Source organism: Euwallacea similis, chromosome 21, assembly GCF_039881205.1.
Source record: "Euwallacea similis isolate ESF13 chromosome 21, ESF131.1, whole genome shotgun sequence".
Lineage (NCBI taxonomy): Eukaryota > Metazoa > Arthropoda > Insecta > Coleoptera > Curculionidae > Euwallacea > Euwallacea similis.
The window spans coordinates 432091-458663 of record NC_089629.1 but is presented as its reverse complement, the minus strand read 5'-3'; the positions used below and the strand labels follow the sequence as shown (position 1 = coordinate 458663).

Here is a 26573-nt window from a genome sequence, read left to right as displayed (position 1 = left end):
GATTACAGTGCCATCTATCGTGAATCGAAAAAAAAATTCCAGACAAATTCTACGTACTTTTTGCCGTAGAATTCAAAGCTACAATAAAAATAGGAGATGCCATTTAAGAAATCAAAGTTACCCCCCATCCCCTTCACAAGGAGGGACAGAGGAGTACTAATTTTAGCATCGATGTATTTCCCCGCGGAATAATTAAACTTTTATAATAGACACTTTTTCTTAGAGCACTTATTATTCGAGATATTGCGATGTCTCAAGTTAAATGTTACACCCTGTATATGTATATACAATTTTTTTAAATGTTGCTTATGTCACCGGTAGCACAAAATGGTCGATTTTAAAAAATTGAAATGTGGGCCAAGTGTTATCTCAAATTAAAGGTCTTTCAAAACTACGTTTAATGATGTATTGCGATTCAAAATCTATACATTAGTTTTTGAGAAAAACAACTACAAATTCGGTAAAAAATGCAATATTAAAAACACGTAGTACATAATAACACGTAATGAAAGCACTTGTTTGTTGATAGGAAATTGGTTTGTTTTCGATTTTGTCCTCACAAACAGTCTTTGCTTAAAAAAAACAATTAAAAATAAATAAATAAACAAAAATAACCAATGCACATACGTAATAACTAATATTCAATAACCTTTCTTTTAATTCAATTAAATTATTCGATACAGTATCATTTTACATCAATCAAAAATTATTTCCTAAGTTGTCCGATTCTAGTGCAGTAATGGGCCCGGTGCTGAAAGTATCTCTAAAAATTGTATATTTACCTCTGTCAGTCAATGCTTTTGCCGTTTACTTTTACGAAACAATTACCGTGAATTAAGGCGAGGTGTAGAAGTTAGAGATAACCTCGCAGCCTTTTAGCGGAATTAAATAACCCTTTTTTCCAAATTATTTTTAAAATATTGGTATATTTCATCCTCGACAGGAACAATATCAAGACGAAAACTCCCCAAGTTGGATGAATGAAAGCTGTATACGCTCCAATGCTCGAGAGCCCGAGACTCGAGCTCATAGTGCGACAAAAGTCACAAAATTCTTGGTGTGCGTACAGTCAGACTTGACACCCGCGATCCTCAGCATCGCATTGAGGCTCCAACTTCTTGCAGGCTTCAACCAAAAACTTCAACCGACTTTTTTCACGAATGGTTGAGTGGTTGAATTTGCGGATTTGAAAAAAGAAATATTATTGAGAATAAATATATTGATATAGATACAGAATATTTAGCCAGAAAATGTCTTATAGAAGAAAATTGTAGTGTCGTGACCAGTGCGTGAAATGACTAGCTGTTTTACTGCTAAAGTGTAAGAAGGTAAGTCTTCGATTTTGTAAGTAGTAAGCAAAAAATTCTCATAAATGCTGTATTCATTTTTTTAATGCTATAGGGTGGTCGTTAAAAAACTTAAAATAAGCGTTGGAATATCGGAGGAATGTCTTGGATAAATTCATTTACTATCAGTTATTAGTCAGTTTTTTTTTATGGCAAATTGCTTAATCAACGTCCTACGTTTACGAGGAGTTCTTTAGTGGTCGCCCGTTAGAGCTTTTGTATTATATTTAACATACCCTGTACCTCAGAAACATTTGCGGACCCAGGTGTTTGAAAATCGGCGCCAATTTTTTCTCTAGATGCAGCTCCTAGAAGTCAAAACCAGCTCTAGAATTTATCAGATTATAGACAGTTTTCAGAAGCAACATTAGAAGTCGAATCCGATAAACGCTAATCATTAAAAAAATATATTTTACGTTACTTCATGTGAAAGAACTACAAGTTTTCTTGGTACCACAAAAGAACTTATAGAATTTGGATCTCTGTTTATGTCTTAATGAGCCTTTGGAAAGCAGTAAAAGACAATATAAATTTTAACGGAAACAAAACCACTTCTTACCAATTTACATTTGCGCCCATTCAAATATTAACGGAATGTTAAAACTAACGTTATGGCTTACAGAATTAGGCCATATGCCGTTACGGAAACGACCAGTGTGAAAGTCTAGCCAAAAATTTTTTATGTGTCATTTTTCAAAGTGCTTTAACAAAAAAATGTTTAATTAAATTGCGATATGCAGTGGACAAGATTGAAAATGCCGGACTGAAACGTTTTTCTGCTCCAATTGGCAAAAAGTTGCGTTTTAACGAGACACAAGTTGTGAGTGAAGTGCCTCTTTACAGCCTGTTTTGTGATATTAGTCACATTTTCACTCAATCACTTTTTTTGTCAATCACAGAAAAACAAATCAATAGATCCCAACCAAAAAACAAATTATGTTTTTGCAGGGGAATATTTAAAATTTAGTTTATTTTAAAAACTGAATTCAAGTCAAAATTAAGGAATCAAATAAATTGGAAAGGTAGAATTGTCTAACAAAGAGGATAAAAACAGTCTCTCAACCGCTCTACGAGTGCTGCCCTTAAATCACCTCCAAATTTTATCAGAGTTTCACCACCAATTTTCATAAAAAATTACCAATGTTATCTAGTTGTTTTTGCCATTTTTGACCTGTGTTCTTCGCATTAACCGTGTTTTTAGCTTCAAGTTGGCTCGATGAACCTAAATTGAATTAACTGGAATTAATCAAATCATTTAGCGCCATCGCCAGTATATGCGGCTTGATGTATCCAATGGTGGTTTATACACGCAAAATGCTCCCGCCTGTAATTATGAAGGTCTTTGACTTTAAAGCAAAAATAGACAACATAAATAAACTTGGACTCGATAACCTTTTACTGATGTTATATAAAAATCGAAAAATCGCTTTATTTCATTTTTTCGTTTGTTTCTCTCGGTGATCTTCCTATATTGGCTCATCTGGCAAGATGTGCTATTTTTTCGAATAAAGCTCAATCAATATTTAAGCGCCATGTGCAAACAATAACTTCTCAGTTTTTGAGATGATCGTAAAATTAGAGGCCAGACAGCTTTAACACGTTATACAAGTGTGCGTTCTTAAATGCGTATGACTGTATATGATTTACAATGATCATGTCCTGTTCAGTAATTGAATATAATACGCATACATCTTCGGAGATAATGGAGTGCTGTAATAAGTTGTTTATTATTTGAATGAATTGCTCCCTGCTGAGAAAAAAAACACGTAATATTTGTTCAGATGTTGCTGTTTCTCTAGTAAGAAGATCCCTATCATTTATTATACCATAAAATATTTAAGTAATATTCAGTAAAATTTGTTTCCCATTTTTTGTGTCTAACTTCCTGTTTAGTTCAGAATTTTTATTTATGCGCAATGTCTAATGAATCTAGGAGGATTCATTTTATAGGACTCCCCATGCACAAGTCACGATAACAATGGTTCAGTAGCCCTAAAAGTCCCAAAGTTGGGGAAGGTTGGTGCACTCAACCATCCAGAAGAAGTGGATGTAGCATTGTTATTTATAGTTTGCCCCTTTTTTTTTGGCAAACTGGGCACTAATCTATGGTGATCAAATCAGAGGAAGTGACAACTTACGTCTTATACAGGGTGTCCTGCACTCGATGGAACATTTATCGTTTTTGTCATGAGAAAATAGCAGAAAATTTGGTTGTGCAGAAAAGTGGAAGTACTCTGATTACTAAAATATTTGAAGCAAAGACCATATATAAAACAATTTACTTTTACATTACCACCAAAATAAATGTGTGCCGGTTCAATAACACAAACAACATACTTATTATTTACTTAAAATATGATTTTCCTATAGAGGCTCTATTCTACAGGATATACATATCATCATGGAGATATTTCAAGTTTCAAAAATTTCACTCAAGACACACATGAGAAAAACGCAAAATATGAGAAAAGGTTGAAACTTCGTCATCCTGTATATTAAACAAGGTACATTTTTGACCAAGGGTCCATTAGCATTTTTAAATTATTTTTCAGAGTACTCGCTCCCTGAAGCCTCCATGATAACATGTTACACCGTATATAGGTGGCACATATAAGAAAAATAATTCTCATGCATTAAATAACTCAACGTTTTTAATAATAATACAACACTGCGTAATTATAGTTATGATACATGTGCAATGTCCCAAAATTTATGTTTCCGTTCTTTTTCATAGAGCCTAATCGCGCAAGAGTTGGAATAGATTAAAATAGACTTTACGATACTCTAAACACCATACATATGAACACATCTGGAGGTCTTTTTACAATAATCGCATTTAGCCATTTTAATAAATAATAATTGCAGTTACATAAGTTATCCAGAAAACTTAAACGTAAACGTTATTTTGAATGCCGCGCTTGCGCATTAATCAAGAATCCTGTATGTCAAATGGCGTTAATTAAAACTGATACAATACATGTTTACAAAGTCAATTAAAAGGAAATAAGAAAAAAGTTAATTGATGCTAATGAGTCCATGACAATTCCTTTGCGGCTTGCAAGTAATGTAAATTATACTCGTCAATTATTCATTCATCTATTATAACAAATCCATCATCGAAGGTTTAAGATTATGGCTTACATATGATTATCAGGGAATTTGGGGCTTTCCTAAGTAAATTTAAAGATCTACAGTACTAACATTGTTCATTATTATTAACTTTTGCTCATTTCAAAGCAATATACTATAATGTGACTGAACTATTGATAGTCTTAATAACAACAATATTAATATTCCAGATCATGCCAGACACTATTTACTACCGCAAATTGAAGATAAGACAATTTAAAAAAATCATCTGATGAATGGTGTTTTTGGAGCCTAACAGACGGAGCCTCATTGATATCTCTTCATTGAAAAGTGGTGCGAAAAATCATGATGCGTATCACACTAGTTTTAATATTTGTCTTTGTTTGGCTCAGCGGAGCACTAGGTAGTGCTTTTTTCTTATCTTTGAGAACATTAAAATGATGTAACGAAAAAATGAATTTGTAGGATCCGCACTACATGGTCCATGCGACACCGATGACGATTGTGGGACCATCGATACAATTTGCTACAGAGGCGTGTGTGCATGTAGAGAAAATTTTGCTGTCTGGTACGATTCCTGTGTCCCTTGTAAGTATCACTAATTTTTTTGGGCCACTTATAATTATTAAAAACGCGAGACATCTTTACGCATCTTTCGGTATGTAGAGTATAATAAAAATTGGTTTATACAGGGCAGCTTACTTTTTATAGCAGAACTTAAATGGACGTATTCTGCGTCGATAAGTAAAACTAGTCTTGAAATTATAATGCATTTAGACTACCGATGTCGACTATGTAAACAATCGTACGTGACTGGTGACCAATAGTAATAAGGCAAATACCCAACAGACCAATGGGAACGCGACAATCGGAACGCCACGCCTCAACCATGCATTATTTGCATTTATAGCGCAATGTGAATTGAGTATATTCTCCTAACTCCTAACATATTCCTAAAATACTAAGTATAAGGACAAAATACATATACCGGGTGATTCAGGAAGGTGGTTCGACCTTATAATTTTGTTGTTTTTAAACTTAGAAAGTTGAAATTTAGAGAGAAGCTATATGAGAATAGAGCCGATTGATTAACATTAATGACGTTTATCTAGCACTTCCGGTTTAACAGGAAATGACCTCAACTTTCGATTTTTAAATGTAATGCCCTATAATTTTTTTTTAGAATCTAGAGGTCATTTTTAGTCTAAAATATGTCATTTAAGAAATATATATATTTTTGAACGATTTTTTCACGTCAAGCTACGCCATTGAGGTATACGTTTTGGGAACAATTTTAAGTCACAATTATGGGGAAAAATAGTAATTTGACATTTTATTGAGCATTTTTTTTTATAAGAAATTTAAATATCGAAAAACAGTTTTTCCCATTTATCATCCATTTTTGAAATGGCAACATGGTGGCTCATCACTGTTTTCGGTATTTAAATTCCTTATAAAAGAAAAAGTACTCAATAAAATGACAAATTAGTATTTTTCCTTATTATTCTGATGTAAAATTGTGCCTAATACGTATACCTTACTGGCGTAGCTCGACATGAAAAAACTACAAAACATTTTTTTTTCTTTAAATAACATATTTTTTGACTAAAAATGATCTCTAGATTCCAAAAAAGACAAAATATGTAGGGTATTACATTTAAAAATTGAAAGTTAAGGTAATTTTCAGTTAAACCGGAAGTACTAGATAAATGTTATTAATATCAATCAATCGGCTCTAGTATCTTTAGTATAGTGTTTTTAACATTATCTTTCAAAGTTTTTTATTGCATTTCTTATTTACTAATTATTTGCAAGCGGATTCTTAATATAATAGAAGAATAGAATCTTAATATCTTCTGTACCCATTTTTAATAAAGTTTTTTATTTTAATTTAATTTAATAGTTTAATAATTTGGAATATTTAATTTGGATTCGCCAATACCCAAAAAATGTCGTAGGTTTCTATTATCATTAATTTGTAGTTTATTCAAATTCATCAACATTCAGATTTGTTAGTAGTTTTGAGAGCATTTCCAACTAAATTTATGGCCCTGAGGGGTCTGTCAGCTTAATGTATATATTTATTTTTGCTTCCCATTAACTAGCAATAACCACCTCGTTTAAATAGACACGCAAAGGGTGGGAAAAGTCGTATAAAGCTTCCATTTCTTTCAAATGCTCTCATAAATTTTAATATACAGTTACCGTTTGCAGCTTGAAATATCTATTTCACTTCTGCTGATTTAAAAAAAATAACGTTTGTATGCAATTCGAAATAAAATCGAAGTTTTGCACTTCACAGTTATTACAATTTTAATAAACATGATGACTTCTTTTTAAATGAATATTACTTATTCATGTTCTAGATGTCCCAAAATACAGTGAGCGAATCACTACTCTAAGCCAAGCTCAAATTAAGGGTCAGCTTATTTGAGCCCTCCCAAGTGCGGTTACAAATTAATAATAGATTTTTTATAAAAGGGCTTCAGAGAGCCAAAGCGTAAGTTAAGCGTAACTTAAGCCTTACTTGTACAATCGGGTCTTAGTCAGATTTATAAACTTATTTCTGGAGACCCGGAAGACACAACAGAAATGCAGGAACATGACAATTAAATGGGTTTGTCGCCCCATGTGTGTTAGCAAAAAGAAGAAACAAAAGATATTTTTGTGGGTTAATTATGGAGACTTGCGTCTTCCTACTTCTATTCCCTGGTAGAAGCGCTAAAATTGGTAATTTTGTGATTGTCGGAAGTAACACTACAAGAGCTCAGATGTAGCCGGCTATTTTTTGTGTTTGTTAAATATTTCTAGTAGCGAGACCTGTTTGTATCAACATCACGAGAGTGCAGCTCGAGAATGTTGGAACGTGTCGAGTGGTTTATACCAGAAAGAAAGTAGGTATGAAAGGACAAGTGAAAAAATATCAAGCTCATAATATGAACTCAAAGGGGATTTAATAAGACAATGCCATGAAAAAAAAATCAAAACAGTCGATAAAGACAATTAAAAAGGAAGCGATGTTTAAACAATGGTTAAACAAGTTATAATTATGGATGACACTCAAATATATCTAATTTTTCACCCACTTGCAATTCTTTTGGTTCCTCCTGACAAGGACTCTGATTTATCTGATAGCAAATTTTATTTTGATGACTTTTATGTGGTTTACTCATGAGTGGAGTTGTCTATAGAACTGTTAGCCACCTCCTTGTTCCAACTCTATCCTTATAAATCTAAGTCGAAACCGACAGTAATTAAAGGTTAGTCGTTAAAGGTTAGTTACACACAGAAACCGGCATGCACGGCAGTAATTTATGGCCCTCTAAAAATTGTTAAATAGCTCAAGAACAGTTCAACTATTACGACACTTGTAATTATTTATCATTCACACTGTTATTAAACAATTATATTATCAGGATGAACCCCGTGGGTGTTCCACGAGAGTATTGTGTCTAATAGCCCGTAAATATATTTTTAAGAATTTTATTAGAAATATCTTGTAAAATTTCTGGGTTTCGTGTCCTCTCCTCATAGTTGACCATCAGGATCAGTTACATCATAAAAAGACATTTTAAGAGGGAACAGTAAGAAAGGCAGAATATCGCTACTCCTGAAGTTTTTACAAAATTTGCAGGAGTGTTTTCACTTGGTTTTTCTAATCTTTACTCGTAAGACGGCAGAAAATGTGTAAAATAAGCGTACATCGGCGCCGTCACTGACAAATCAGAATTTAAATCAGTTTAATTTCATTTTAAAAACAGACTACACATTTAACATCAATTAAAAAAAAATTAACCTTTGAAGCTTATAAGATGTGATCTAATTACATGATTTATAAACAAAGCGGCTATTCCTAAACGTATGGAACTCGTAAGAATGGCATAAATTTTTACGACCTGGTAACAAAAACTAAACTGAATTGTTAAGGTCATCAAGCGATTTCTCCTAATTTTATTACCAACGATGCAACAAGCTCGTTTAAAATTTTAGAGCCCCTTATCGATTGATATACATGTCCAGGCATCAGTTAATCCCAAATTCAGTTCCATATTAAGTCGTTTTGCCTAGGAGACAATGAATTTCATTGATGGAAATGTGAAGTTGTAGCAAAATGCCTTTTTCAAACCTATTTATTCCCATCCCAATAAGGACATAATTTGGGGCGCTGTGCTATTTTTAATTTCAATTTACAGGCTCAAAATGCAGGCTTATTTGATATAAAAATTATAAACGAGAGCAAACAAATCGAAATCGTGACTAGAAAAAACATTTTGATGCTAAACTGCGATGTTGATTCAAATATGAAAATCGTAAACAACCGGGGTTTCCCCTGGAAATCTCTGTCCGGAATATGCGCAGTCGCTGATTATAGGTCTGCCCACGGTCCAATATATCAAAAATCTTCAGAAATATCAAAATCGGGAAAAGAAAAAACGGGAAGGTTTTTGAAAATGATTTCAAAAGGTCGCATGATTGTTATATACAGGAATCGTAAAAAAATCTTGGTAAAATGCAGTAAGTACTTTATTCTTTAATAGCCATTCCGGTATATAACGGTATTTTTGCGGTGAGGGGGGTGAAAGCTGAGACGTAAATAATAACATGTAAACTTTTAAGATACGTATCAGAGATAAAACGTCTCCCAATGAGGTTTTGTTCAAGAGACAGTAAACGGGCAGCTGAGGTCCTCTAGAGCTGTGTCAACTAACACGCAAAGGCATAGCGCACTCAAGTGCCTCAAGGTTTTTCGTAAAATCCACGTTCTAATGTACAGAATAATTATTAACAGTACTATGAGGCCAAGGCTTACTGTACTTTTCAACCACAATAACCAAAACCATTTTACTCGTTTCAATACTTTGCAACTTTACGCTTTCGCTGGTAGCAGAGCTTTTTTCTCCTTTGTCCTTAAAGCTTCAACATTTTTGTATTGTATGTTTGAAATTTTTGCATTGTTGATTAGTTTAATGGTAAAATTACATTTAAAAAATTGTGAAAATCTAAAAAATTAGGTTTTGAAATTGCACAATTTTTCCCCTATTTTACCCAATTCTACAGGTCTAAAAGTCTTTACAACGCTCTACCACAGATTCTTCAGATCAAAACAAGACGATTTAGCCACATTTACTCTAGTCCAAAAGTTGATTATAACAGCGCTTAGAAGCCATCAAAATTGAAAATTAAAAATTAATTTTTTATCATATTTTACATACTGAACAACTTAAAACCGTGAATGTAGGGAAGTTTTTGAAGACGCCGAATTAATATCTATTTAATTGATTGAAATTTTTTGCCTCCTGGTATAAATGATTTTCGAATGCAGTAGTGTGTTTGATCACTGTTTCTAAGTAAAAAAGGTATACCTTGTTGATATTGTTAGGAGGACTCGTTTATGAGATAAATGCATTTGAGTAATTTAGGTGTAAAATTTAAGATTAAACAATTTATTGACTACAAAAAAGGTACTCTTGATGAGATTTTTAATAATTCGCAGTAATTTTACAAGAAAACTTAATTTCAAAAACATGAATGCAAAGATATAAAAATATCACAAAATCTGTTGAAAGTGTCCACTATTTGCACGTATACAAAGATTTATACGTCCAAAAAAAATTAAAATGTATTTTTTGCATAACTTCTTTATTTCTAATATTATTTATTGCATCTTAAATACGTTGCCACAGTTGTTCTTCGTTATCGACAGTTTTTTCTTCGACGTATAAATCTTTGTATACATGCAAATGATGGACACTTTCAACAATTTTTATGATATTTTTTATGATATCTTTGCATTCACATTTTTTTAATTAAGTTTTTTTGTAAAACTACTGCGAATTATTAAAAGTTTTATCAAGAGTATCTTTTTTGTAGTAGATAAATAATCTAAAATCTTACACCTAAATTACTCAAATGCATTTATCTCGTAAACAGCTCCTCCTAACAATATCACGATATACCTTTTTTACTTAGAAACGATGACCAAATACACTACTGCATTCGAAAATCATTTATATCAGGAGGCAAAATTCTTTCAATCAATTAAATATGTAGATATGAATTCGACGTCTCAAAAAACTCCCCTACACTAACTTTCTCGTTTTTATGTTGTACAGTATGGAAAATGTGATAAAAAATTTATTTTTAATTTTCAACTTTGATGCCTTCTAACATTGTTGTTATCAACTTTTGGACTAGAGTAAATATAGCCAAATCGTCTTGTTTTGATCTGAAGAATCTGTGGTAGAGCGTTATAAAGATCTTTTACAGACACTTTGTATATACAATCGACCTTCTTTACTTTGGATACAATATATATTCTGTGAACATCTTTCAGTGGCCAATCCAAGGGTGACCTGTTCTAAGAAACAAGAATGCCACAAAGCCCTAGGAATTAAAAGTATGTGTACCAAGAAAAACCAATGCGCTTGCAAAGCATTCCATCATTTGCATAATGGACAGTGCGTTAAAAACAGAGGTACCGTTAAACATAGAATATTTTAGTTAGTTATACCGGTAAAATATATTCCAGATAAATGCAAGTATAAATTAAGATTGAAAGTTGCTATAAAACCTTTTAGATTTACACGACCTGTGCGATCATGATCGCCAATGTTATTGTGGGGCGGATTGTCAGGAAAAAATTGCATGCATCCACAAGAATTGTTCCTGTAAGGCTGGACATAGCCCTTATAAAAGCAGAAGATGCATATGTAAGTAGGAGAGTAAAGATATATATGGCACAGTTTTTGTATCATATAGAAAATGAATGCTGAAATCTATATAGGACAGCAGCGGATGTGCTGCCTACAAAATCTTATGCCTTAAATAAAGAGTAGGAACAATAAAGTGTATTGGTCTATTAAATACTTGTGTTTTAGGAGAAAAAAGTTATATTATTTTTTAAGTACTTATGTCAATTTCAGCTGATCAACCTATGGTACTCACTGTAGCAGACCAACAGATTCAACACTTAGAAGAAACTACCATTATCTCTCATTTGATTAAAGAGACCACTAAAAGTGTTGAAAAAGTTAGTTCCATGGCCAGTAATTCCAAATTTTCAATTTACTTGGTATTAGCATGTGTGTTATTTGTAAATATTAATTCGGAGTTGTCTGTATTGCTAGGTGAATTTTGTAAAAGCAGGTAGCTGGTGTATAAAAAATCATTTATATTCGATTAAATTTAGCCATAACTTTTTGATGATTAGCAATCTAATCATTTGTTCAAGCCCATAACTAGCGTATTTCGAAAGTTTCTTAATCATTATCAATTGTAATTTTGATCTCGATTTTGATGAATCTGTAGCTACTTAAGTTTTTAATATTGTTTTTGAAATTTGAATAATTATACATTATAATGCCAAATTAATCTGAACTATCTTGCTAAAAATTAAGTTAAAAATTTACCTGCAGTAATTTTTTAAAATTTAATTAGTTTAAGTTTTTAGTGTAGATATCGGTTTATTTAATAACTAAGAAATAGGATGACTCATTTATAACACGTATACATAGACTGGCACCAGCACGGTCCGAGCGAACAAAATATTAGTCCAGGAGTTTAAATCGTCGATATGGGGACATACATGTATGTATGACCGATCGACACTATACAAATTGTACCAAATTTCTGGGTTGTTCAGGATCATGGAATCCATACATATTGTAACGTCATTTTTCTCTGACTTTTGAATCACTGGTAACAAATGAACTAACTCTAGGTTCAATTACTGAAACTATAAGAAATTCTTTCACCATGTCATCAAGAATAAACTTAACGTTTTCGTATGAGAGTAGTATGGATTTCCCCAGGGCTATAAATTATAAGGGATGCATTCTTTTTCCTTCTTAATTTTAGAAGAAAAGTTAAAAATTTCCTCCAAAATTTTCTAATACCCGAAAATATGGATTTGTAAAAGGATCGCAATGTGTGAAACGCATCCTTCACACACTCAATAGAATTAACAGTAATTCTAGTGTTTGCTGTAATTATTTTTAGATTATGCACAAAAAGTTTACAAACATGATTAGGGTTTTAATGCTTTGTATGCAATTGTGTACTCTCGGAATTACCGTTTCCTACAATAAGTAACGTATAGTGAAGCTGCTTATGGTTGTAGGTGAATTACATTTAGTATATTTACTATGTAAATACCTCTCTGGTAGATACAGTAATGCACATTGTATTTTCTTTACCAATAAAGGTACCATTTTTATAAATAGTCATTCTAGTACCGGCTTTTGGAGTGGGAGGGAAGGGAGGAGGTTGGGCGACTGTCTAGGGCGGCAAACTTTCCTGGTCGGTATTGTTTCTTGGAGACAGAGGAATGATGATTAAAAGTTTCGCCCACGATGTCATGCTTGCTAAGGCCGGTCTCGATTTGAATATTTACTTAATTTTTTTTAATTGGGAAGATTGGGGACTCTTGATATTTTGGTGGAATAGAAAAAATTATTCTTATTATTATAATGGAGAACTTAACCTGTATTTGTGCTGGGGTGCGAATAAAATGAAAATTAAATTATGAGAGGAAACGGTTACTCTTAAGATCTTAATAAATAAAAAAAATATTACTTTTTAAATGAATTAAAAATATTTCTTACATTAAAATGTTTAGCTTTAAATAAGTATTCGTTCAACATCAATTCTAGTCTTCTTCTAGACTAATACAAACACAATAATATACTATATACAACAACATATTCTTATTAACACCCCAATCTTAAATGAATCATCCATCAATACATATCAAACAATTTCCCCGCACAACCAATAACAATTTCCAACAATGTTAATTATAATTTCTAACATTCTACAGGGTTCTCCATATTAGACTATACATTTTAAAAGTCAAACAAAAACTTTCTAATCGAAGTAAAACATCTTTTATTGGACTAATATGTAGCTAATTCTATGGGATTTATTATTAATTTAAATAACTATTAAATTTAAAAATGTTAAGTCTTCTAAATGCCCTCCATCAACTTCAATGCAATTTTGAATTTTAAGTTTAAAATTTTGCATCACCCAATGAAGTATATCTCAATATATTCTTGCAGTTTCGTTTCGAATTCACTCTTTTAGCTCCAGAATATTTGTTACACCACACCAAACACTGATTTTTAGATTATAAAGTGTTTTGATAAACGGTGTGCGAGAATTTTCACGCTAACGACGAAGAAGCAGGGATAAAAATTTTTAAAATAATTGTTTTTAAAAGTCGTCCAGCAATAATTCTGGAGCTATAAGAGTGGATTCGAAATGAAACTGCAAGAATAGATTAAGATTTACTTCACTGGGTGATGCAAAATTTTGTACTTAAAACTCGAAATTGCATTGAAGTTGATGGAGGGCATTTAGAAGACATGACTTTTTTTTAAATTTAATAGTTATTTAAATTAATAATAAATCTCATAGAATTAGCTACATATTAGTCCAATAAGAGATTTTTTTACTTCGATTAGAAAGTTTTTATTTGACTTTTAAAATGCAAAGTCTAATATGGGGAGTCTTGTGTAATCGAGCCGTTTTACCAAGCGATTTACATTTTGTAGTCAGATTTAAGTATTTCGAGGGTCTGAAAGTGTTCATTAAGTCACCAGTTGTTCCTATAATCATCAAGGTCACTGGTATAAAATATTGTTCATGTCTAGTCATTGTCAACTGTCAATAGCGTTTGACATTTTGGCTTCGCTTGGTGCTTGTGTGTTTTGTGTCTAACGCCTTGAAGGATGTTATTCAGTTTTTCATTGAAATATTAATTAAAAAGGTTATAGTTTATAAATTTTAGAAATCAAGAACTGTTCTGAAGGAGAAAACATGTCTAATCCTGATCAAGTTATTTCTTTGAGCTCTTCTGATGAGGAGAACAAGCTAAAAGAGCCATCTGTAAAGGTAGCAATTTAAATAAAAATATTAATTTAAACCAAAACAAAACATATCTGAGGGTAAACATTAACCTGGCCAATTTTAGAGAAGGAAGATAAGCCCAATAATTGTCCCAAACGTTTCCATATCCATGTTTCCAATATCAAAAGCAAAATATAAAAAAAAACAAATTAGCAAGAAAAAAGGAATTGAAACTGTTAGTTTGGATTCTGATGATGATGATGCGACATCCACTTCAAGAACATCAGGTAGTACTTCAGGTGCAATTACAGTTAATGGCAAGAAATCTCCTGCTTCTAACATTTGCAATTCTCAAGAGATTAATGCACTCATTGATTCAATCATGGGGAGTGATGTTGCCTTTAAGCGGAATGGAGTGACTATATGGAAAAAAAAAAGTGAGACAGTTTCATTGCTTGATAGTGACAGTGACTCTGAAAGCAAGGAAAAAGCAGAAAATGAAAGTAGAAGGTCTTTATTAAACGAAACAATAAAACCTATTATTATTGTTGATGACAATAAGACTTCTAAACTGAAAAGTAGTATTAGTTCAAAAAGTAAAGCACAAATTCCAGTTCCTGAAACGGAAGTAATTACAATAGGACCTGATGATGTTTCAGAAAGTGGGGGTATTGAAGGCAATGAAGAGGTAATAAGCTCTTCATGTAATAAAATTGATGAAAATACTGCTTCTAAGAAAGCAATTGTAATTCCTGATTCAGATGAGGAAACTGAGAAGGAAAATTTAGATATTGAGTCACTTGAAAATTTTTCTGAAAGATCCATACTTCCAAATGTGTCCAAAGAGGTAAAATGTTGATTTACTTAAACTATATACAGGTCAATTCACAGGTACTTTGACAAACTTCAGCATTGCTGGCATTAGTGCCCTTAGAGTAGAATTTATTTCATTGACATGTTCACCAGTGTATCAGCATTGCTAAATAAAGAAAAGCAAGAATAAAATAATGCAAATAGTAAATCATGCAAAACGTCTATTGATACTATTTTTCTCTCATATTCAGGAAAATGTTTGTCCAGAATCAAGAGCTCTACTAGAAGCCTTCCTAGAAATAGTCAAAGAGAGTCTGAAAAGTTCAACATTTGAAGAAATGTTGCCTACAAAAGTTCCTATCTTGGAAAAGTATTTTAAAAAAAGTGCGTCTCATGTTAATGAGACTATGTTCCAAAATCTTTTGAAGCATAACATTGAATCAATAAAAAAAGCACCCAATAGTGGAGCAGCTAAGATGGCAGTGATAGCTTTTCACAAAATATTTAGTCATTTAAAGTCCCATATCACAGCAACCAGTATAATGGTTGAGGAAGAACATTTGCCCAAAGTAAAAAAATTGGAAAAAATTATGAAATTATTGAGAAAAAAAATCAAGCATTTAGAGGCAGCTGAAGTAGAATTTGAGGAAGATGGCAACTCATCCTACATGATTCTTGATAGGTGATTTACCTTCTAACTTCAAATGTCAGTTAGTTGTATTGTTAATACATTTTCAGGTACCAGAGTCGTTTAAAAAAAGTATATGCAAAGTATTGTGTTTACATCAAACGTAATCCCTTTAGCGGACGCCCGGTTTACGACAGAATTTCATTCGTACAATCAAAGTATAATGAAATTAATCAGGCGTTGAGTAAAAAATACAATAATAGTGTGCATTTCCCTACGTATTATGAATTTGAAAAATTCATAAGGAAGATTGTGACTAAGCATAAGCTGGACTTATCTGAACAGGAAATAAAAACTGAGAGTAGGCTTACTTAATATTTCACATTTATATGCATGGTTTTATTGGCACAAATATAAATTAAAATTTTTAGCTCCTATGAAAATGAACTGTTAAATTAGTTCTTAAAGTTAACAAAATATTAATTATTTAGTAATAATGGCTGAGAAACTAATGATTAGATACTTGCAGGTGAAAAAGGTTTTAAATACCTGGGCTCCATATTACAAAAAAAACGAAGACAGGAATTATATGATTCACATTTAGATTTCGTTGAATATACTGAGGATCCCGCATCGGGAGACATATCTTTGGAAAATACACTCCGAAAGAACTACAGAGAAGGCAAAGAAAAACTAGATAAATTCTTTTTACAGTAAGATCTTTTAACAAGAAAACATTACATTTATAATGAATTATTACTTATTATAGTTATGTAGATAAACAGGAACAAGGTGGAGATCATATTTCTTCAAATGAAGAGGAATCCCCTGCATCCGCAAGTGACTCTGATGCTGAAGTTCTTGAACACAACGATTTTAAGGAAAATAAAGGAACTAAGGAATGTGATGATGGATATCGTGGTGACTCTGATTCTACCGGATTTGAAACTGATAACACTAAAGAAAATCCTAAAGAACCTAATGAAAATAGTGGATATAAAGAAAAAGAGAGTCATAGTGGAAGTAAATCTAATGGGGTTAAGAATGTTGAAAACACGGAAGATTCTAAAGAAAATGGGGCTAGTGGATCCGGGAAAAGAGATCCGGTAGCTGTTACCAAATCTGATGTAGGTGAAATGGTTAAACACAAAGAAAGTCCTAAGGAGAGTAAGAATAAAGGTGGGAGATATGAGAAGACCGAAAACCAAACCGATGCTGAAGCTGACATAAACAGTAAAGTTGAGGATATTGAGTATATAAAAATCAAAGATGTCATAGACACTAATACTATGACTGAAGAATTGGCTTGTTTAAATAAGGAGGGATGTCTGACGTTTCATAGCGAGGAACAAATGATTTAAATATGATGGTACTTAGTGGTGAGATTTAGTTATAAACTGCTTCATATTTCTAATAAATATTTTCACATACAGCGGTAGAATAAAAATTGATACATACAGGGTGTTTCGGCAGGAAAGGAGAATATTTTATGCATGTGTCCATATAATGAATCCATAAGAAAAATTTGTTGTAGTCCAAATCTCAATAATTTCAGAAATAATTAGATCCCATGTAATTTACACGTTAAGAGTTGGATCACTGCCTCTTCCCTTAAGTTGGCGGTGGTATTTTCGAAAATATTCTTTAATTTAGTGTTTTTTAATCAGTACACTTTTACCCAGTATCATATTAAAACTAATTTAGAAAGCATGAAAATTAGTTATTTCTGAAATATAATAGATTCAGTCTATAGTGGAGACTACGATAACATTGGCTTGTTTTTCTGAATATAGCGAGTGTCCCAGGATATATGCTCCTTGTAGCCTTCCATTAACCGAATTTTTAATTTTATGGACAGCATTGGATATTCATATTGGTAAAAATAAAGACGCTATTAACGACAGAAGCAGCAGTGTACCCAATTGAATTCAGTTGTCACCTCTGTTGTATTACTAAATTTTACGTGTTTTCGAGGGTTTTTTAATTGATTAATTCTTCGTCAATTGGACTTTCGCATGTCAAGCGATTCGGGCTTTAATAAAAATGTTGCGAATGCATATGAAGACATCGAACAATATACAACCGGAAAGGATTGTCAGTATAACTCATATGATGGCTAATAAGGTGTAATGAATTATTGTCTTCACAAGGCCTGCTTTGCTAGCATCCGGTTTAATTTTTCAAGCCCAGAAATATATCCTTTTCTTGTCACGTTGTTAAGTGCAACTTAACAAATGATCTGTGTACCTGACATGGTTTCGCCATAAACTTGAATTTTATAATTCACCAGCCTTGAGACTGCGGAATTTGAGTCATGAACAAAATCGTCTTGAACGCTTAGGAATTGAAGAAATAGGTCTGTGTTTATAAGAGTGACCACCTTACAATGTCATTTTATTCAACCATCCCTGTACCTCTTCAGTTGTTCAAGATCCAAACATGTATCATCAATTTGAGCCACACTATATGTTTCATTATAACAAATCTTTTCTACGATCGTCGAAAATAAAGAGTTTAATCATAGTTTAGGACCATTATTTTTTTATTCCGTTTAATTTATGTTTATTTTTATGGTCTAAGTAGAATAGTAACATACATATGTGTTGACATAAACTTCTGGTAATTAACTGGGGATTAAGGTATTTTGGTGCAAATCATAATCCAATAATACCCTGTAACACTCTTATAGTAAGTTGGATTTCTTATACTTTGTTTTAATTTTTGATATTTTATAGTTCTTAAACTCTTAATAGAATTTTATTAGTTTTCAAAATAAAAGGAATCATTTATTAACATCAATATTAGGTATAAAATAATAGTTATGTGAATTAGCTGCAATCTCTATACTTTTTATGATTTTGGATACAAATGCATTATGATTTAAAAATTTCGTTTTAACAACCTACAACCACATGCAGTACTACAAATGCACCTTTAACATATTAATTTCTGAATGAGACTGATGGCCAACATTCTCCTTTAGCCAATTTGAATTAAATTATTATTGTAAATGTTTTGGAACCACCTCTGGTTATATTTGTTGATTTGGTGACTATAACCTGCCTTGACAAATGAAAAGAAACTTCAAATATAATTACTCTCTCAGGTTTAAAGTTCCATTTATTGTTTGTCTCCATGACATATTGATTGCTGATTAGTTGTTTTTGCCTGTTTATTACTTAAAGGGACTGTTTGTTGTATCATCTGGATCTCAACAGAAACATTCATAATTTACAAAAACAATTTATAGCACTTTTTGTTTATGTCTTACATACAATTCTTATTACTTAACCTCTACATTGCTTAACAAATGATTCTGCTCACTTTGACATTTCTTCTAACTCCTTGAGTTCTTTTTCAGCAGCTACCTTTTTTTCGAAGGCCAATTTCTCATCACGAATGGCTTTCTGCTTCGACTCATATTCCCTAATTTTTATTTCTTTCTTTGACAGTCTACTCTGGTTGAAAGCCCCATATACCACGCCGACACCAAGGAAACTCCATCTGAAGAACTGGGAATTGAGGTATTAGTATTACATAATCTCACCAACTCTGAAAATTTGGTTGGGTCTTTAATGATTTTTACCTTAATGAGGGGGGAGACTCGAACTGGAGCAGCAGACATAGTAATTATTTGCAGAAGTTGAATTTAAAAGCAATATTAATGAGCGGAATTTAAGTTAACGCAATTTTTGGACTGGTCAGATGCAAATTAGTAAGAAGGAAAAAGTATGAGGGAAAAAAATTAGGTTATTTCGGAAAGAACGATCTGGGTCGGATTGATCGCTTTCAGCTGATTTTCAACCAATGGGATTGATGTTCGGTATTAACTAACCAATCACATTGGTTAGAAATCAGCTGATAAGGATCGATTATATTCAGATTGTCCTTCCCGAAAAATCCTATTACACTTAATACTCAACAATTTGACAGCGCGGGTTACAGCAGGAACACTCTTTGCTCGATGGTATGGCGTTTTCGTGTGGATAACATTTCACAGTTAAGAGGCGGAATATACTCTTGATGAGATTTTGTTATCTTTAAGGTCACCGTGGTAGATACGTGCATGTGGTACTTGTGCTATATAGTTTTCATTTCCTCGAAAAAGTTATCTTTTTACAAAATTGCAGTCTTGAAATTTTTATACAAAGTGCCCATAGCTCTTTTTAAGACATTTTTGTTATGATATGAGTAACCTCTTCTATACATAGGGGCACTCATTGTTCGTATAACTCAAAAATTCCGGTCCTATTATAATTTTCATGTACGTATTAGAAACATACAAGATTTTCTTGAGGAAATTACCGGTGGAATTAACTTTCATTTTACATCGGAGCTTGAACTGATACTGGATAATTTTTTTCACAACACTTAAATTCTACGGATAATAATATATAAAATGGCTCTTATTTTCTTAATACAGAGTGGCTCAAATAAACAGAGTGTTCAGCCGTGGCTGTAATGCTCTATATATTAAATATCCTCGGTTGTAGTCATGCGCCACTTAAATAATTTCAAAGTTAGCCTAATGTGGAGAAATTCAGTTATTTCATTCAGTTCTAAATCTGTAGCATGAAATAAATACAGCAACGAAAATATATTACATCATATTGCCTCAAGTGACATTTGCTTGTGGAATTTTTGGAGGTCGAAAGTCAAAGGATGTTATTTTCTGCAAGTGTTTAGGCGTATTCAATCAAAACCAATTAACATATTTTCCTCGAAAATAAATTGTTCACCATGATCATAATGTTAAAACACTGGCGTAGTCAAGGAACTTGTATCATGGACAATTTTTTTCAGAATTAGAAAGAACAAACCTACGTAGTAGAATAATAATATATAGAAGGTTCCATTTAAGAAAGTACATATTTGAATTTTTTTGAAGACCTTGTATAGTTTTCACTATTTTTAACATTTAGCCCAAGACGTCCTATATGAGCACCATTTATATCTTCGTAACCATATATTACTCTTGGGTTAACAAGGGATGGAGGTCTCTTCACACTACCGCAGTTCAGTAGAGAAACGCTCTAAGATTTAACTTCACTTCGCTCATCTTGATATGATAAGCGATAAGACGATAATATAATTTGAAATTTGCACGTTTTTGCATGTAAATAGTCAAGTATTTATAACACAAATAGTAAATGCGTGTGACATCGGCATGTTTTGATAAATACCTAAGTGCGCTAGAAAGCTATATATAGAGGAATTTCGCGTTCGCCGTGTTTTCAAGAAATAATTTATATAAAATTTATTTTAAGCAAAAACAAATAATATTTCTTGAAAATATGGCGAACGCAAAATGTGCCTGTATTTGTAAGTCTAACGCAGTTAGGTATTGCGCAAAAAGTATATTTTAAATAAAAGTTTATTTCTCTCCTGAAGTTTCCACATTCTCCTGATGATTTATTCCTATTGGAACCTACTAAACGAGAATATTATATTGCTGATATTCTTACTAGATATGTTTGACCTAAACTCGTACTTTACCATAACAGCCATGAATAGGCTTAGAGAAGAAAAATTACAATACGCAAATTGATTTTAAACGTGGAAAAAATTGGAATTCCAGACCAATGAAACAAAAATTTTGTCCACGCTATGTACCTACCATATCAATTGAGTCAAAAATATCCATTGTCGAATATTAACTAAGTCAAATGCTCCGCCACTGAACTCCTATTCAAATAAGTGTCCTCCCTCTCCAGGTGGAGGTAAGTTACGTTTCTCACACAACATCTTACCGAATGCCAGTTGATTTAATTTTAATTCAACTTCGACAAACGAAATGAGGCGGTGCGAAAGAACCAATACTGGCTTAAACGAAACTATTAAGGCGTTTTTGAAGAGACATCACCTTCTGGATGGAAACTCGCCAGGGTGGGAAATAAGACAATCGGATACAGGTGGTTTCGGAGTGTTTGCAACCAGAGATTTCGATGTGGGTGAAGTGGTGTTTAAAGATTTTCCGGTAATAATTGGTCCGAGGTGCATACAGAAGTGTCCTCGAATATGCGTCTGTTGCTTCAGGTAATCAACACACATTAGGTAACATTAATGATTACAAAACGCCCTTTCGATAAAAAACGGAAATCTAGTGTGGATTTGAAATGAAGGGCATTCGAGTTTGCATTTACTTGATTACATTTGTGCACACTTCTTCAAGTCTTTTTTAAATGAACGCTCTATTTTGTAATGATGGTGTCCCCGAAAAACATGGATAAAAGCTTTCTATAAATTCCTCAGGTGAAAGTAGCCCGGCATAACTTAATTTTCCTACACGTAAAAATGCTTCATTTTTGGGTGGCGCCGGAGTTATTTTTGTGTTAACTGCGTAAATTAGTTTTACGCCACAAGTGCAAAAAATATTTTTTTACGATGAAGTTCTTGCGAAATTACATTGCTTTATGATATTAATTATTTCATTTCATTTCATTGTTGAAATCTAGAGTTTTTTATTACAAATGGAAAAAAAATTTTTAAGACATTTTCTGATACCAATATCTCGGCAATTGAAAATCGACTTGTGAGATCCTGTAGACGCACCTATCCAGAGTCCATTGCGTTATGAATCACGTATTTTCGATTGAAGATCTGTTGTTTAACATACATAGGTCGCTTATTTCGGGGAATGCTGCATACCGCGGGAACGAAACGAGGGTTTGTGTACGAAAATCGAGTTCAATTGCACTATTTTTACCTGTGGAATTTCTGGTAGCTGTGGTACCTACATGTTTCTCCAGGGCACTCTGTAAGTAACGGTACACATTTCAGCAAAGAAAACTTGCGTATCTGCACTAGCGGCTGCGGACTAGAGCTTTGTAGCCAATCATGCCAGAACTCCTCTAGCCACCATAGAGAATGCAAAACAGTTCGGAAATATTTGGAACTCAACGCGAATTTTTTAGAGCAATTTAATCAAGAATTGTTTGAAAACTTGACGCCAATTAGAAGCCTCTTTTTAGACGAGATCGACAAGGAAGTGGTCTCGTGCTTAATAGCTCATGACAGAGATGACCACGGCCGTGAAATCGATACTCTGAAGGAAAAATTGGGATTCAAATTTAACGAACTAGACGAACAATTCTTGAAGTTTGTGTGTTGTGTAATGGACGCGAATGCATTTGAGGTGGCTTTGGGGAACGAAAGATGTCAAAGCAGCGTTAGAGGTACCATTCGTTTGATATATCAACTGACACGAATAAAATTCATATCTTTGCAAGGTCTCTACCCTTTGTCCAGCCTGGCAAACCACTCTTGCGTGCCGAACATTAGTCACGTTTTCAACTCTAAGCACGAAATGGTGGTGAAAGCAGCGGTCTTCATACCCAAAAATTCTGAGTTGTTCCACTGCTACACACGACTGATTTGGGGCTCGACCATCCGTCTCTTTCACCTGCATAAAACCAAACACTTCGTTTGCAAATGTCCCAGGTGCAAAGATCCAACTGAATTTGGCACCTTTGTGAATTCAATTCTGTGTAAATTATGCGGAGGACCGGTGTGTCCAGTGAATCCATATAAGGCTTATGCCAATTGGCAGTGCCAGCATTGCAAAAATATTACCACAGGCTTGGAAATTGAACCAATAACTACATTATTAGGTCAGTTGATTAGAATATGGCTGCCTTTTTTGCAAGTTAATTGGATTTCTGCAGGCTCTATTTTGAAGGGGGTGGAATCCAGTGACTTTCCTTTTATGTACAATTTGTTAAATGGGAAGCTGAAATCGGTTGTTCCGCAGTATAACCAGGTTGCAGTGGAATTGAAGTGGAAAATTGTGTGGGTTTTAGGTCATAAGCCCGGCTATACTTGGAGTGGTAACTATTTGATATCGGGGAATGTTCAATGGAAGATCTAACGATTTTTTTGAAGAATTAACTCTAGACCAATTGAAAATCAAAGAAGATATCTGCATTGATTTGCTAAATCTCTTAGAAAAACTTCAATGTGGTCAGTGCAAAATGAGAGGTCTCTTGCTGTATGAACTGTTCTGCTGTAAACGGGAAGGTATAAATAGATTAAATGGAACCAAATACGTTGTGGTGAGTAATTCTGGAGAGATTCTCCTCTTTTAGAATAAATAAATATTTTTAGAAAGCGGCTTAAATCCACAGGTGCTAGGCTAAATTAAGCTCATTTCCTCATTCCTGTTTCGCATGTTTTCTACATATTCACGTATTGGTTTGCGTTATAAATGCGTGTTCGAGTAATTATCCTCAACCCGCATATACAGAGTGTAGTACACCATCATGGAGATATTTCACTCTGCAAAAATGTTAATAGACCCTTGGTCAAAAACACACTATTTTTGAAATATAGGATGGCAAGGTTTCATGTTTTTTAAAGGACATTTTTAACAGTTTTTGATAATTTTGTATTCGTTTAGATTTATTTTTATTTTCAGAAATTTGATTAAATATTACGAATTGCTTCAGATAGTTGATAACTATTCGGATGATTATTTTATCCCTTACGTACTTTACGTTCTTAATTTGCATTGATAGATATTTTTGGAAATTCTAAGAAAATTATGAAATATACGAAAATATAGCAAGAGACCAAAAAGCTAAAGAATAGAAGAAGGAATTTGACTTTGGTATTAGAATTCATACAGGGTGTTTCACAAAAGGTACAAAATATATGAGAGTACACGACCCAAAAACATAACACCTTGTACGTAGGTACCGACGATTTTGATATTTTATTATAGAGGTTTTTAAAGAAAATAGGTGTATGAAAATAAAAAAAAAACTTAAGGTGTACGCGAGAAAAACGCAAAATATTAAAAAAAATGTGAAACTTTGCCACCCTGTATATCGAAAATGGTGCGTTTCTGACCATGGGGTATATTAGCCCTTTTTTATTATTTTGTGGAGTACTATTGCCCACTGAAATATCTCTGTGATATGTTATACCCTATAGTTCGTATACAATTACATCAGTAATTTGGTTCTCAGGCAGTCGAGTTTCTTGTACGGTTTAAAACAATATATGAACTTTAGTGGTAAAATTCCACACTTTACATCATATTTACTGAAGTTAGTTTTTGGGAGTCTCTGTTTGATATTTTGATACCATAATAATGTACCAAGAATCTAAAAGGTGTCCGGAATAAAAGAGATTTTCAGGTGTTAATACTAGTTTTTCTGCTGCGAATTAGTAATACGTTAATATACAAGTTTCGTAGGACAACAAATTTTCTCATGAATCTAGGGCTGGAAAGCAATTTTATGTATTGATTGTCAGAAAAGTCTGGAATACCGTTATTATCTCAGGAACGGTTTCCGATCTATTTTCTCTCTAACTCTAATCTCTATCTAATAAAGTTCTAATTCTGGGGATTGTCATAAGTAAATATACCGAACCCGATGAAAAAATATCCGTTCCAAGTTTTACAGAGGGATAAATTTTGATACAAGGGAAAGGCAATAACGTAATTAACTCTCTTTTTTTTTAATGGAACCCCTTGTATATCATTGCATTTTTGAATTTGTAATGGATTTCGATGTCGATGGAAAAGTGAATTAATAAGTTTTTCTGTCGAAAATATGTGTATTTTCTGGTTCATTTTAACTGGAAAAATGATTCCAATAAAATAGTAAGTATTTTTACAAGATCTGGCTAATTATGCTTACACTGAGAGAGTTGGAAGATACCTGATATTTTTAGTGTAGAATAGATGGTGAATGAAATTGCTACTTAGAATACCACCACATCACTACTACCTGAATAATTTCAGGTCCTTTTCGAAAATTCTCCTGAGCCGAGGGTGAACATATTTGTTGTTGTCTGTTGTTAGATTTATTTTTTGTCATTGTAGCAATTTTACCTGTCGTCATGGCAACTGCAGACAAAACAAAAATGCTTATTGACCGTCAAGCGTAATTGTCACATTTTCACTAGTATTACATTAAACAGAAAATGATAGTAAATATAAATGTAGTTGTAATAATCTCGTTTAGGACCCCCATAAACTTTCGGCACTGCTTCATGAAGCAATCAAAATTCTTGAACACGATGTCACAGCGCCGCAAGAGATTAAAAATTGTTCATCTTCAACTAATGGATGGAACCTTCGCCTCCGGGATTGGGATTGAGTGGACGAAAATGCCATGCGACTTGGTGACTTGAGCAGCAATGCTTTAAATTACAGTGTATACAACTTAAAAGGAGCCACTCTGTAATAATCAAGTTGCGGTTAAGTTTAAAGAAAAAATTTGGTACAGGTCGACTATTGCATTTTGACATATGACAAGTTCCAATGAGTCACTGTCATCCTGTCCCCACCACTATTAATGTAAAAAATTTTAATGAGGGATCGAATCTAGTCTTATTTGAAAGGTCTTTTCGGTTTGTATTTAAACACTGTACACTGTAACTGTATTATCTTTAAGTTATGTATTTGAGCGTATGGTTTCTCCAGAGCTTTCAGAAAATTACTAAAATATACACCAAAAAAATTTTAATTTGATAAATATTCGATAATACATACTCCTATTACTGACTCACAAACAGCAGGCTAAAAATCGTAACAATTTCTCTCCATTTTACAGTACTTGATATTATTGATTCTAACAAACCTATCATTCTGTGCTATTTTGCACCTTTTATTTTAACCTTCTTAAGAAAATACTGTCTGAATCTATAAAAAACACATGTCCTAGTAGTCAACCAAAATATTTAACAAATCAAGTGTTACTTGCCCCCGTACCAATTCGAAATTTTTACCATTAATGGTGTTGAAAAAAGAAGATGAGCGTGACACATTTAATTTTTATGTCAAAAGGTGCCTCGCTTAAAACGGAAATTATAGTTGATTTTAATTGGAATACTCTGTA

General features: G+C 32.9%; 4 protein-coding genes across 5 annotated transcripts; 3 read left to right on the top strand and 1 right to left on the bottom strand.

The window, feature by feature from the left end:
* The first annotated feature begins 1030 nt into the window (after positions 1-1030).
* On the top strand, positions 1031-12655 carry LOC136415846 (uncharacterized). The gene is made up of 6 exons (XM_066400700.1): positions 1031-1328; positions 4646-4839; positions 4902-5024; positions 10771-10911; positions 11015-11146; positions 11360-12655. Exons 2-6 carry the CDS (start codon positions 4782-4784, stop codon positions 11584-11586), a joined length of 681 nt encoding a protein of 226 aa, XP_066256797.1. The 5' UTR covers positions 1031-1328; positions 4646-4781; the 3' UTR covers positions 11587-12655.
* A 1480-nt stretch (positions 12656-14135) lies between these two features.
* Positions 14136-18083, top strand: LOC136415821 (death domain-associated protein 6-like). Its single transcript, XM_066400658.1, has 6 exons — positions 14136-14330; positions 14410-15132; positions 15350-15780; positions 15837-16087; positions 16256-16439; positions 16496-18083. The coding sequence occupies exons 1-6, from the start codon at positions 14256-14258 to the stop codon at positions 17085-17087; spliced, it is 2256 nt and encodes a 751-aa protein (XP_066256755.1). The 5' UTR covers positions 14136-14255; the 3' UTR covers positions 17088-18083.
* An 870-nt stretch (positions 18084-18953) lies between these two features.
* ATPsynE (ATP synthase, subunit E) lies at positions 18954-19467 on the bottom strand. The gene is made up of 2 exons (XM_066400710.1): positions 19313-19467; positions 18954-19238 (listed from the first exon to the last, which is right to left on the bottom strand). Exons 1-2 carry the CDS (start codon positions 19349-19351, stop codon positions 19047-19049), a joined length of 231 nt encoding a protein of 76 aa, XP_066256807.1. The 5' UTR covers positions 19352-19467; the 3' UTR covers positions 18954-19046.
* A 1993-nt stretch (positions 19468-21460) lies between these two features.
* Positions 21461-26457, top strand: LOC136415829 (SET domain-containing protein SmydA-8-like). 2 transcript variants are annotated; one of them, XM_066400674.1, is made up of 6 exons: positions 21462-21762; positions 22507-22901; positions 22956-23336; positions 23391-23552; positions 23608-23777; positions 25698-25912. In XM_066400674.1, the coding sequence occupies exons 1-6, from the start codon at positions 21521-21523 to the stop codon at positions 25830-25832; spliced, it is 1485 nt and encodes a 494-aa protein (XP_066256771.1). In that variant the 5' UTR covers positions 21462-21520; the 3' UTR covers positions 25833-25912. The 2 variants fall into 2 exon arrangements, with proteins under 2 accessions (XP_066256769.1, XP_066256771.1); XM_066400672.1 differs by having other exon boundaries at positions 21461-21762; positions 22956-23552; positions 25698-26457.
* The last annotated feature ends 116 nt before the right edge of the window (positions 26458-26573 follow it).

Coding starts and splice junctions, on each gene's coding strand:
- LOC136415846 (XM_066400700.1), top strand. CDS start 4,782: ATGATGCGTATCACACTAGTTTTAATATTTGTCTTTGTTTGGCTCAGC. Junction 10,912..11,014: donor ACAGTGCGTTAAAAACAGAG/GTACCGTTAAAC, acceptor AAAACCTTTTAG/ATTTACACGACCTGTGCGAT. Junction 11,147..11,359: donor TAAAAGCAGAAGATGCATAT/GTAAGTAGGAGA, acceptor TGTCAATTTCAG/CTGATCAACCTATGGTACTC.
- LOC136415821 (XM_066400658.1), top strand. CDS start 14,256: ATGTCTAATCCTGATCAAGTTATTTCTTTGAGCTCTTCTGATGAGGAG. Junction 14,331..14,409: donor TAAAAGAGCCATCTGTAAAG/GTAGCAATTTAA, acceptor GGCCAATTTTAG/AGAAGGAAGATAAGCCCAAT. Junction 15,781..15,836: donor TCCTACATGATTCTTGATAG/GTGATTTACCTT, acceptor ATACATTTTCAG/GTACCAGAGTCGTTTAAAAA.
- ATPsynE (XM_066400710.1), bottom strand. CDS start 19,351: ATGTCTGCTGCTCCAGTTCGAGTCTCCCCCCTCATTAAG. Junction 19,239..19,312: donor GAGTCTCCCCCCTCATTAAG/GTAAAAATCATT, acceptor CTCAATTCCCAG/TTCTTCAGATGGAGTTTCCT.
- LOC136415829 (XM_066400672.1), top strand. CDS start 21,521: ATGAGGCGGTGCGAAAGAACCAATACTGGCTTAAACGAAACTATTAAG. Junction 21,763..22,506: donor ATATGCGTCTGTTGCTTCAG/GTAATCAACACA, acceptor TACACATTTCAG/CAAAGAAAACTTGCGTATCT. Junction 22,902..22,955: donor ATGTCAAAGCAGCGTTAGAG/GTACCATTCGTT, acceptor TATCTTTGCAAG/GTCTCTACCCTTTGTCCAGC.